This window comes from Puma concolor, chromosome B2 (assembly GCF_028749965.1).
Source record: "Puma concolor isolate L17-30 chromosome B2, mPumCon1.1.hap2, whole genome shotgun sequence".
NCBI classification, from domain to species: domain Eukaryota; kingdom Metazoa; phylum Chordata; class Mammalia; order Carnivora; family Felidae; genus Puma; species Puma concolor.
The window spans coordinates 4,868,091-4,880,143 of NC_141671.1; the positions used below are offsets into that span (position 1 = coordinate 4,868,091).

The following is a 12,053-nucleotide window of genomic DNA, read 5'->3' on the forward strand; positions in this document are numbered from 1 at the left end:
AGGGAAGAGACGTGGTTCCATCTGACATTTTTAAGGCTCGTCTAGCTGTAACATACTGCGTAGGTTGGAGGTGGGCTGGCAGGAGGAGAGTAGGAGGCTCTTCCTGAAGTTCACATGAGAAGGCCAGGGATGTGGCTGAGGCCCTGGATCCCCCTGGAGGGACAGGCATGGTGTTTGGTAGGAGCGGGGGGGCTGCAGGTGGACCTAGGGTCAAGAAGTCTTCCACGGAGGCCACAGGGAAAGAGCTTTCCAGAAGGGGGAGCGTTGTCCAGGGTGCCAGTGGAGCTGAGATGTCCAGTAAGTGGATGACTGAGAAGCATCGTTTGGCTTTCACCACGTAGAAGGTATTGCTGATCTTAGAACATTCCTGGTGGAGGATGAGGGCAACACTCATCTTGAGTGGCTTGAGGGGTCAGTGGAAAGTAAGAAGAGAGGAGAAAGAGAGACAGAGGGACAGACAAAGAGTGATACTCTTCCGGAAGTAAAGAGAAAGGACCATTGCTGGGACAGTAGTGAGTTTAGCAAGAATTATAGTTTTAAAAACTGGAGAGGCTTGCACACGTTTAAATGCCAAAGGGAAGGAGCTGGGTAGAGAGGAAAGACTGAAGAATTAGGAGAGAAAGGGACAATAGCCTGGGGCTCCTGAGACTGTGCACTGAAGAAGGAAGTCTAGAACCCAGGTGGAGGAATTGGTCACTTGGCACATTTCACGGGCATTTTCCAACAAGACGTCTGCCTTTCTCACTAGACCATAAGCTCCCGTATCTTATTCGATTCTGTATCCCTAGCACTGAGGCTAAGACCTGACACGGAAAGTGTCCTGTGAGCATTTAACTGAACTCATGTGTCCTTGGTGCTGGAAGTCCTCCCTTGGGCAGAGAGACCAAATGCCTTGACGTGTAGTGGGCTTCTGGCGTAGACTTTAAAAATGAGAGCTGTGGGTGACAGAGTCGCCTGGCCAATGATTAGGCTGGTACCTTTGGTCATTTATACTTGATGGGAAGGTAGTGGCTGAAATCCGTCACGATGGAGATGGAGAGAAACACACGGTATACAAGTCAAGAATGACTAGAGAAGTATTTCCCTCCCTCTTGGCTTTCTTCTTGGCCCAGAAAGGAAAAGGAACAATCCAACAGTCTCCACAGGAAAAGGAACAATGCTCCCACTTGGTGGGTCCATTTCTGTCGATGGGAGGCAGCTATTAGCACAGGCCTCAAACAGAACAAAAAGCTGGTTGCCAGCCTTTTTCCATCCAGTTGATCATAAATCTTATATAAATGTACAAATTAAACTAACTCAATGAAACAATTCCATTAGATTTTTTTTTCCTTACTGGCAAAGGGCACCATTAATCTTGAGGAGCAAACATTGTTCCATATCTGTTTTGTTTTCCCCAAATCTCAAAATGCTTAAAGACTGACACTTATGCGTGAGATTCTTCCAGGAGGGAGGGAATGAGTTGGAAATGGCCTCTGGGGTTTGTAGGAAGGGAAGATTGAAGCCGGGTGAAGAGGATGTGTGCCGGTTCCAGAAGCAGACTGGCTAATTAATACTTCCAAGAAAGGAACATGCTACGGAGGTGTTTGTTGAGCCAGTATTTATTAACCGTTGACCTTGTGCCTCTGGCCCAGGCTCTTTGCCAGACACAGGCAATGAAGAGAAGGCAGCAGAGTGCTGGCCTTTGGGAGCTCATCATTGCGCACCGTCCTAGAATGAATTCAGTGTCCACTAGAGCTGCTTAGGGAAAGAGTCTTCTAGGTTCTGGTAAATTGGGCACATGAAGATCCACTTGCGGATGCATGGAAATAATGATTCTGTTAGTCAGTGCAGTACCCTAGAAACCCCAGCGCAGGCTTCTTTGATAAAAGCCATATTACAGAGTATGACTGAAGAAGGCATGAGGCCCTCAGTCCCCTGTCCTGGACCTCTGTTCGGGGACTGGTCATGTGCTGTTGTGCCTACAGAGATACGACTGGGCTTGCGGGGGAAATTCCGAGTCCAACCAGTAGCCTAAAAAAGAACCCAAGCCTTCCCCCTTCGCTACCCCCACTCCCGTGGCTCAACCCACTGAAGCACGTGACCCTGTGAATGTGTGCCTGGCCATTCAGATTTGTCTTTCTATTCCCTCATGCCCTGGAAACACAGGCAGAAGGGGGATAAGTGTTCTCCAAGCAGGGACAAAAAGCAAGGGATTCCAGACCTGCATGAGACCACAGGGGTTCCTGTGCTTGGGTTTTTTTGCGATATCCCTGGATCCTTCTCACAAACCCCTCTTTTTACTCGAGGAGGTTCTGATTTCCGGAAACAAATGAGCGAGGCGGACACAGTCTCTGAAAAGAGCAACGAGGGAAGGAAGCCTGGGGAACAGGAACATTTAAGGTCAGGCAGAGGGAAAGGAGGAAACAAAACCAAAACAGAAGGGAGCAAACAGCTCTGGAGGCCCAGGAATGAATGCATTCCATTCACCGATTTCTAGCAAGCAGAAAGTTTCAAGGAGAAGGTGGGTGGTCATACTGAGTGTAACAGTGAGGCCAGTACGGTAAGGATGGGCAGATGCTATCACACCTTCCTGGATGGCCTTCCTTCCAGGCACGGCGGGAGAAGCCAGATGGCACTGGGGAGGGAGAGTTAGGAAGTGGAGAGGAGGAATAAGAGTAACAAGAAATGTGGCAGATGAAAAAGAGAGAGAGAGAGAGAGAGAGAGAGAGAGGATAGTTGCCGGAAGAGGCCATCATCGGAGGGAGGTTTAGTAGGACAGTGTTGAGAGAGATCTAGAGAACTTTTCTCTAGGGTACAGCGTGGGTGAGAGTGGGCGGGATACAAACCTTCCCCTGGAGAAGGCTGGCACACTTCTTTGGGAGGTGCAGTGTTCTGTTACAGTGGTTTCTCCCCAGAGTTCGAGACAGAGAGGATGAGGGGACTGGGGAAGGGCCTCTCAGGGGAGCACAGCTGCCCCGTGGTATTCTGAGTCAGGCAAGTCTGAAGAGATCTTTTTATAGCCTCGCTTGAGTCACCACCAGGCTGTAGAATGTTCCCCGCCCCCCCCCCCCCCAACTTCTTTTGTCATCCCCCTAGCATTTTATTTGCAAATGAGAGGGCTGATATCAGCAGGTTTCTTTTCCCTGGCCAGGTGCTGTTTGGGGGACTTCTTTGGGTGGAGGGAGTACTGTGGGTAGGGGAGTGGTCTGGAAGCTTGTAGGATTTTTTTTTTGGTCACTTGTAAGTGTCATCAGATTATCTGTAGTATGTCTTTTTTCAGCATTCCTGCCCAACAATCGTTAGATCCTTTAACTATGGAATCTGGTTTTTCTTCAGCTGGAAAAAAAAAAAAGTTCTCTTTTTATTTCTTCGATTGTTCCTTTTCAATTTGTTTTTTTTCCCCTTCGGAAGACAAATTCTTATTTATTCTCATATTTTCTTCCTATTTATTTTGTGTTTCATAATTTCTCTCTCTTCTATGTTCTTGTTTCTTTTTAAATTTTTTTCTGAGCTGGTGGGGGGGTGGGGGGAGGGGGATGCGACTCCTTAAATTGGTTTCCTAGTTCACAGGTTCTAAATGTGGTTTTGGTATATCCTGCTACTTAAGGCCTCTCCTGACTAGGCGTTGCTGTGGCACTCACGGTTCTGTTTCTTACGGCTGTTCCCTCGCTGCCCCCTGTTCATACTTCCTTTTCCACCTCTGCAACGTCTTCCTGCATGTCACTTTGTCCTTTGAGGCTTAAATGTCTAACTCCCAATCCCATACCCGATGGGAGGTTTAATGCCCCTCCTAGGTTTTTTTGTTTGTTTGTTTCTTTTTGATCCCAGCAGGTTTTGTATAAATGGTCCCTTCAAGGTCCAGTTTTCTTTGGCCAATCATCTCCTGACCTCACTCCTCCTTATAGCCAGCCCATCGTGGCCCGGACAAAGGCCACATCTTTCCCTGTGTTTCCCAAGCGCCATTCACCTTGTGTGGGGCTCTCTTTGCTGGAGGTGTAAGGAGGGGTGGTACCACTGCCCTCCAGAGAGCACACACTGTCCTTGAAAGTCCTGCCCCCTCCCCGTCTTGGGAGCCTGCGTGCACCTGCTTCCCCAGGTGCCTTCCCCCCACCTCCTACTGGCTCGTGCTCATTCAAGAGCCCCCTTCTCCAGAATCCTAGTTTTTTTTTTCTGTCAGTACTTAAACAGGCAGAAAAGCCATCACCAGACCTGTTTTCTCCTCAAGAGAGTCCGGGCTCCCTCTATTAAAATGACGATGTTTATAACTCAGTGCGCTAATGAAAAAGGGTTTTTTTTTTTAAATTCTGCCTTGTGAACTCAGTCCATCTTGGGGAGAGAGAGATCTTCTTATTTCCAATTCCCAATTTCCTCCACATATGTAGTGGTCCTCATACCCCCTTTGATTTCTCTTAGGTTTCTCAGGGTTGGCAAGCAATGCGGGTTCCCATGGCAGTTGTGCCAGTTCCTTCTGGCAGTTTCCTGCCTCCTTTCCTTAAGTGAGGCTTGTGTAGAATGTATGAAACATGTAATACATGTACAGCCACCAGCAATAACGTACAGACCCCAGGGAGTGTGACTCACCATTAGCCAGGAGTAAATAACAGACTCGTTGCCATTCTCCTTTGTCTACCTGATTCAGATTCGCTTTTGTGACCCATCCGGTCCCCATACCATACTCTTGGGTGCTGGTCCCCTTACGCTGTCCGTATGCTTGTGTTAGGGCTGGTCAACCAATCACAAAGGTTCATAGCTGCTTAGCATGCAACTGGCCATGTCCAGTTGACTAATTGCACACTAAAAAACACCGCGAAAATGGTGCAAAAAGCCTGTGATATCGCCACACAACTCTTACCCTTGTTGTTGTGAGTGTAAATTGGTAGAGTCTCTTTGGAAAATTGTTTGAACCTGTCAGAGTTGGGTGTTTATATACCATTTGACTCAGAAATGCCAACCCTGGGTATATTGCCAACAGAAATGAGCACTTACGTCCACCAAAAGTTATGTGCAAGACTATTCATAGCACGTTTAGTCATAATAGGCAAAAATAAGGAACAGACCAAATAGCTAACAATAGTAGGATAAAGAAAATGTAGCGTATTTACACAGTGGAATACTAGGCAGCAATGAAAAGGAACACCCCACTGCTGTGTATAATAAGGATAAATGTCAGGGCACCTGGGTGGCTCAGTTGGTTGAGCGGCCAACTTCGGCTCAGGTCACGATCTTGCTGCTTGAAGGCTTGTGAGTTCGAGCCCCGCGTCGGGCTCTCTGCTGACGGCTCAGAGCCTGGAGCCTGCTTTGGATTCTGTGTCTCCCTCTCTCTCTGCCCCTCCCCTGCTCACGCTCTGTCTCTCTCTCCCCAAAATAAACAAACATTAAAAAAATTTTAAAAACAAATAATAATATGGATAAATGTCATAATGGTGGGAGAAAGAGCCCAGGTATGTAACTGCACGATTCCATTTATGTGAAATTCAAGAGTAGGCATAACTAACCTCTAGTGATAGAGGTCAGAAGAGTGGTTGGTATTGGAGTGGGTATTGGCAGGGCAGGAGTTTGCTGGGGAACTACAAATGTTCTGTACTTTGATGTGGGAGGCATTTGCATAGGTGTATATCTATGTAAGAGATCACAGGGGCACCTGGGTGGCTCAGTCAGTTAAGCATCCGACTCTTGATCTCGGCTCAGATCTTGATCTCAGGGTTATGAGTTCAAGTCCCATGTTGGGCTCTGCACTGGGTATGAAGCGTACTTAAATTAAAAAAATCACAAAGCTGTACATTCAAGATTAGTGCACCTTACTGTATGTTATTAACTTGAGTTTTTATTTTTTATTTTTTAATTTTTTTTTTAACGTTTATTTTTGGGACAGAGAGAGACAGAGCATGAACGGGGGAGGGGCAGAGAGAGAGGGAGACACAGAATCAGAAACAGGCTCCAGGCTCTGAGCCATCAGCCCAGAGCCTGACACGGGGCTCGAACTCACGGACCGCGAGATCGTGACCTGGCTGAAGTCGGACGCTTAACCGACTGCGCCACCCAGGCGCCCCTTAACTTGAGTTTTTAAAAAGTATGATGCAATATGTTGTAACACTAGGGAAGGAAGAATTGAGAGACTTTCTCAATTTGGGAAGGAGAAGAACACTTTCAGGGGCCAGGGGTTACCTCGAATTGCCTTATGTAGAAATCCTTCCTTTATCCTATTAACAGACATGTCTCCTCCTAGAACAGTTGAAGCTGATTTGCTACTCCACTGATTTGCCATTGAGTTGGTCCCTCCACACCATCATAAGCGTCATCAGGGGTACAAGTCCTTTGTCACACTTCCTGTGCTCCAGAAGCTTACAGTCTTACTAGCAGAAATAACATATTTAGAGAATTTAGTATTATTCCTTTTTCCTCAAGTACAATTTGTGAAGTGCAGAATTCTCCAGGAATTCAGGAGAAAGAAAAGTCAGTTAGAAAAGGCGGTGAGTGAGGAACACCTGGCTGGCTCATTCGGTTAAGTGTCCAATGCTTGGTTTCGGCTCAGGTCGTGATCTCACGGTCCGTGGGTTCGAGCCCCGCACCAGGCTCTGCGCTGACAGTGCGGAGCCTGCTTGGGATTTTGTCTTCTCTCTCTCTCTCTCTCTCTCTCTGCCCCTCCCCTGTGCGCATGATCTCTCTCTCTCTCTCAAAAATCAGTAAAATTTAAAAGGAAAAAAAATGGAGTGATTTCAATGAAGGAGGAAGAACTTGAGGGTTTTTAACCTGATGGGAAAACTGTCTGATAGTCTTTCATTGTTTACTTTCTTGTCCTTGTTTGACGGACCGTAGAAGACCTGCCAGCAAGTGCCGGGATAGTGACCAGCCGAGAGACAGCGAATTTGTCACATAGGGGAAATCAACCATGGAGAAGATCCCAGACTTGCCAGGAGATCTGGGTTTGGACCCTGAGCTGGCACCGGCCTGGGGCTCCAGGGACTGGGAAGACAGAATCGCAGTCAGAGGGGTGTAGGAATCAGGGACGACCTGGGGCCAGAGCTAAACTCTACACCTCGATGGAAAATAGTCTGCAGATACCCTTTGTTCGCTAGGAAAGCAGTTATTGTAAGTGCATTAAATACGGGGTATATGTGTATAGGTGACGAGCTGACTCGAAGAGGCAGAATTAACAGACAGTTAATAATTTCTCCTCTGTCACCTCATTCATGTGCCTGCACACACACACACACACACACACACACACACACACACATATACATACACACACACACACGCACATTGTCACACACCCACACATCTCTACCCCCCTGCGTGTACCCACCACCACTCCCACACACCCATAACACTCCCTACCCACACACCCACACACACCCATACACATCCCAAGCTCTGGTGCTGACAGGGAATTAGAAGTTTATCTAAAATCACCCTCCACTTGCCAGGATGTAATGGGTGGAGCCATGTGGGTGAGTGAAGGTTGGCAGGTATCTGAAGACAACAGAAACTCACATCAGCTGGCTGAATGTCTGTGCCTCCACAAGTCCCCTCACCCCCTGTGCTCTCACAATTGCTTTTGAAAAGGTTTTCTGGCTTCAAAGAAATCAAATCAAATTCGTTACCACGCAAATTGAAATTTGCAGGCTGGAGTCATCCTAGAAGTTGTAAACATCATTTAAAAGAAGATTTCAGTCTCCTTCTGTTTCTGCTTTCTCTAAGGAGCTGTTTTGTGCTGTTTGACCCCTTCCTACCTGGAATGGAACAAAGGTATGGTTTCTAGTTTACTTGTTTTTTTTTTCTTCCTACCGAATTTGGGATTGGTATGTTTGCTAACTTGTATTTATTGCTTCCGATGAAAAGGTACAAGGAAACTGAAAGCTCTTGGTGGAGGATAGGGAGGATCTCGTGAAGCTAAGATGATTTGGGGATATATGTCCCATTTTAGGAGCATGGGAGTCACAACTCAGTCAGTTATTTGGGTTCTGAGCTTGCCTCCTGCACACCCTGGCTGTCCTGAAATCCTCCCTGCCGGAGCTCTCTCTCTCCCATGCCATGTCCACTATGCCCAGCCCTTCACTCATGACCTCTTCTTTTCTGCAGATTTCCATTACTATTGTCTCTGGCTGCCAGCAAATCTTCTTGATTTTGGAACTTGCTTCTGTGTATACATTGCCTCCTGCTTTGCTTAGGGCTCAAAAAGCTTTAGGGCCACGAGAAAGACTAAAGGGTCAGGGCTGAAGGAGCCCATGGGGGTTCAAGCCCTGAAGGGCTTGGAGTTGAGGGGTGCTCTGGACTGAGAGGTTCCCTGAATTCTTGGCTCAGAAGTGCAGTCAGCCTTAAAGTTCTTACAGTAAGATGCTGACTCCATCGGGAGATAGGTAAGATTTTGAGGGCTGGGTTTGAGCTTACTCACCATTCGCAAATTGTTTCTGGGGGGGAAGGTCACGTGCAGTACAAATAAACTTGTGGACTGCTGCCTAGTCATGTTGGGGATACTGTCTGTAGGACATTTCATTTTAAACATGTCAGTGTACCATTTGGGTGCATGCCTAGTTCTCAAGCAAACATGCGGCTGTTCTAAAGATATTCTAGGAATGCTCGCATGTTTAAATCCCAGGTTCGTGTAAAAGGTTTTGTAAGAATCGCTGTGGTGGGTCGTTAGGTGCAATGTCCATTTCTTCTTTCAGTAAATATTAATTGGGATCCTCGTGTGCTAGGTTCTTGGGGGTGCAGCAGCAAACTTACACACACACGGTTCCTTCCCTGTGTGGTTTCAGTTTTTTAGGGGGTACAGGTAATTAATCAGTCTCATAATTAAACATGCGATTATAGGTTTAGTATCTCACATGAAAGAAAGGAACACGGTGCTGTGAGACTGTTATAGCAGGAGTCGACCTTCTCTGGAGACTCAGGGAAGGTTTCCCAGTGGAGATGATTGAGCTGAGGTCTAAAGGGTAGGAGAGTAAAATACGTGAGAAGGGATCAAAGCGATATATTCTGGGTACAGGGTTGTACTTTGAGGAAATGAAAAAAGGCCAGGTGTTGTTAGGAGAAACAGCTTAGATAAAGACGAGCTGGAGGAAGTGATTAGGGGTCACTGTGGTCCAGGCCATATTAGGTACTTTCTCTTCTGGAAACAATGGCAGGAGACTGATGGATATTTGAGAGGCAAGAGAAGGACTGGCAGGATGAGATTATCTTAAAATGTCCATCTTAAATGTTATTCTGGCCATAGTGGAAAGAATGACTTAGTGACGGCAGGGTGATCGGTTAGGGACTCTGACAGTGGTCCAGAAGGGAGATAATGGTAGTTTGGGTGAGGTGGGAGAGGAGGATGGTCGTGAAAATCCACTTTCTGGGTAAAATGGATGGACTTGAATTGAATATGTGATGGCGAGAGGAAAGGGGGTGTCCGCTAACAGGGTCATGGTGGACGTATGAAGGTTTGGGAGGGTGAGATGTGCCAAGTTGAATTTTGGACATGCTAAGTTTCAAGTGTGTTTAAGATATTCTGAAGGATATGTCCAAAAGGCAGTTCGTTTACAGCAATGGCTTTGTGGCTCCAGTGTGTGCGTGTGTGTGTGTGTGTTTGAGTTTGAGTCATGAGTGTTCTGGGGCCGTGGGTATGGAGGAGATCCCTTAGGAAGAAATGTCAAAAGGAGAAAATGTAGAACAGAGCCTTGAGTAACTACAACATTTAATGACCGGGTCGCGGAAGGATGAGTCAACAGTGGAAACAGAAAGTATGGGCAGAAGTGTAGGATAGAAACCAGTGAGCTGTTAGGTGTATAGAAACAGCAATCCCCAAAAGCATGTCAGACTCTGAGGGTGAGGAGAAAAACAACTAGCTGGAGACTCTGTGGGGCTGAGACATTGTTTTTCCTTTAATGCGAGAGATCTCGACAGTTTCAAAGTCAATCTAATGCTGTATGATTCCATTTATGTGTCACTTGCAAAATGGCATTAAGGGTAGAGAACAAATAAATCAGCGGTTGCCAGAGGATAGGCACAGTGGGGGTGCCATATAAAGGGGAGTTCCTTGGGCGTTCACCGAGCAAGTCCTTGGTGACAATGGAAGAGTTACGTTATCTTGATTGAGTGGTAGCTATACACGTCTATACATGGACTAAAATCTCATAGAACACACACACACCCGCCCAGCCACACACACACCCACACATGTGCATGAGAATGGGTGAAAATGGGTGCATGTATAACTGGTGACTACGGGATAAAGTGTGTACCCGACAGTATTGTAGCGACGTCAGTTTCCTGGTTTGGGTGTTATAACACGGTAATAACAGTCCTCTTAGATGTCACTAGTAGAAGTTAGTTGAAGGAGACACAGGACCTGCGACTATTTTTGCAAATTTCTGTGAGTCCGTTTCAAAAATAGACCCAACCCAGGTCTATTTTTTTTTTTATTTTTTACGTTATTTTATTATTTTATTTTATTTTGAGAGAGAGGGAGAGACAGAGCATGAGCAGGGGAGGGGCAGAGAGAGGGAGACACAGAATCAGAAGCAGGCTCCAGGCTCCGAGCTGTCAGCCCAGAGCCCGACACAGGGCTCAAACTCACGAACCACGAGATCATGACCTGAGCCAGAGCCGGATGCCCAACCGACTGAGCCACCCAGATGCCCCTATTTTATTTTTATTTTAAGCTTTATTTCCAAAGGAAAAGTTGTAAAACGTCAGTGATAAAGATAGGAAATTGACAGTGGAAAGAGGTCCTGGAGGAATGTCTTTTTCTCTTTTTCTTTAGTATTTTGTCCTCTAGGTGAGGCTCAATTATTACTCTCATCATTATTACTCATGCATCACACACAGGAAGCACTTATCATTAAAATATAACTCAAATGGGGTGGCTGGCTGGCTCGGTTGGTTAGAGCATGTGACTCTTGATCTCACGGTCATGAGTTTGAGCCCCGTGTTGGGCTTAGAGATTACTTAAAAGAAACACAATTAAAAAAAAACTTTGGGCTTCCTGGGATGGCTCAGTCAATTAAGCATCTGACTCTTGATTTCAGCTCAGGTCATGATCTGACGGTTTGTGGGATCGAGCCTCAAGTTAGAGACTGTGACCGACAGTGTGGAGCCTGCTTGGGATTCTCTCTCTCCCCCTCTTTCTCTGCCCCTCTCCCATTTACTTTCTCTCTCTCTCACAAAAATAAATAAACATACTTAAACATTTTTAAAAAATAACTCAAACCCCCTCCAGTTCTTGTCCCTAGAAGACAATCCGGAGACAGTTTGGGGAACTAAGGCAAATGCATTGGTGTTTGACATTGTGCATTGATCTTACCTGGTGTCAGAGGTGGTCTGCTCCCTCCTGGAAGGGCAGTCTTTGTTTACAGTTATATTTCAGAGTAAGTGAGGAGTGCATATGCTTTGAAAAGCCTTCTTTATGTATGTATGTATTTTTCTTTCCAAGTTTTTATTTAAATTCTGGTTAGTTAACATACAACGCAAGATTGGTTTCAGGAGTAGAATCCTGTGATTCATCACTTACATATAACACCCAGTGCTCATCCCAACGAGTGCCCTCCTTAATGCCCATCACCCCTTTAATCCACTCCCCCCACCCCACCCCCATCAACCCTCGGTTTGTTCTGTATTTAAGAGTCTCTCATGGTTTGTTTCCCCTCTCTAACCGCCTCCCCCCATATGTTCATCTGTCTTGTTTCTTAAATTCCACATACGAGTGAAATCATATGGTGTTTGTCTTTCTCTGACTGACTTATTTTGTTGAAAAGCCATACTTAAGATACGAATTTCCCCGCTATTTTTGTTGTGCGTTATAAGGTGTATACAGAGAAGTTCATAAAACATAAAGTTTAACACCTATAAATACCAGTTTAACCCAAGTCAGTAGCTGTAGCAATACCTACTAGCACGCCAGAATTCTCTCACGTGCCCCCTTTCCCTTTTTGGAAAATAGCTTTTTTGACATAGGATTTAAATGCTATAAAACCGATCTGATCTAAGTGTCTCAGTCAATAGTCTTTGGTGTATTTACAGAGATATGCAGCTATCGTCACAATGATTTTGGACTCTTTCTGTCACCGCAGAAAGATACCTCATGCCCATCA

General features: G+C 46.0%; 1 protein-coding gene across 7 annotated transcripts in view; it reads left to right on the top strand.

The window, feature by feature from the left end:
* Window positions 1-12,053, top strand: part of LOC112853426 (cytidine monophosphate-N-acetylneuraminic acid hydroxylase) — a 126,868-nt gene that overhangs the window by 21,439 nt on the left and 93,376 nt on the right. For 2 of the 7 annotated variants that reach the window (XM_086706102.1, XM_025916962.2), the window contains exon 2: window positions 7,681-7,728. In XM_086706102.1, coding sequence (XP_086562228.1) covers window positions 7,718-7,728 — 11 coding nt within the window. In that variant the 5' untranslated portion in view covers window positions 7,681-7,717. Of the gene's footprint in view, window positions 1-2,358; window positions 2,540-7,423; window positions 7,729-12,053 lie in introns of those variants that run through there. The other 5 variants (XM_086706101.1, XM_086706100.1, XM_086706103.1 and 2 more) reach the window with 5 other exon arrangements.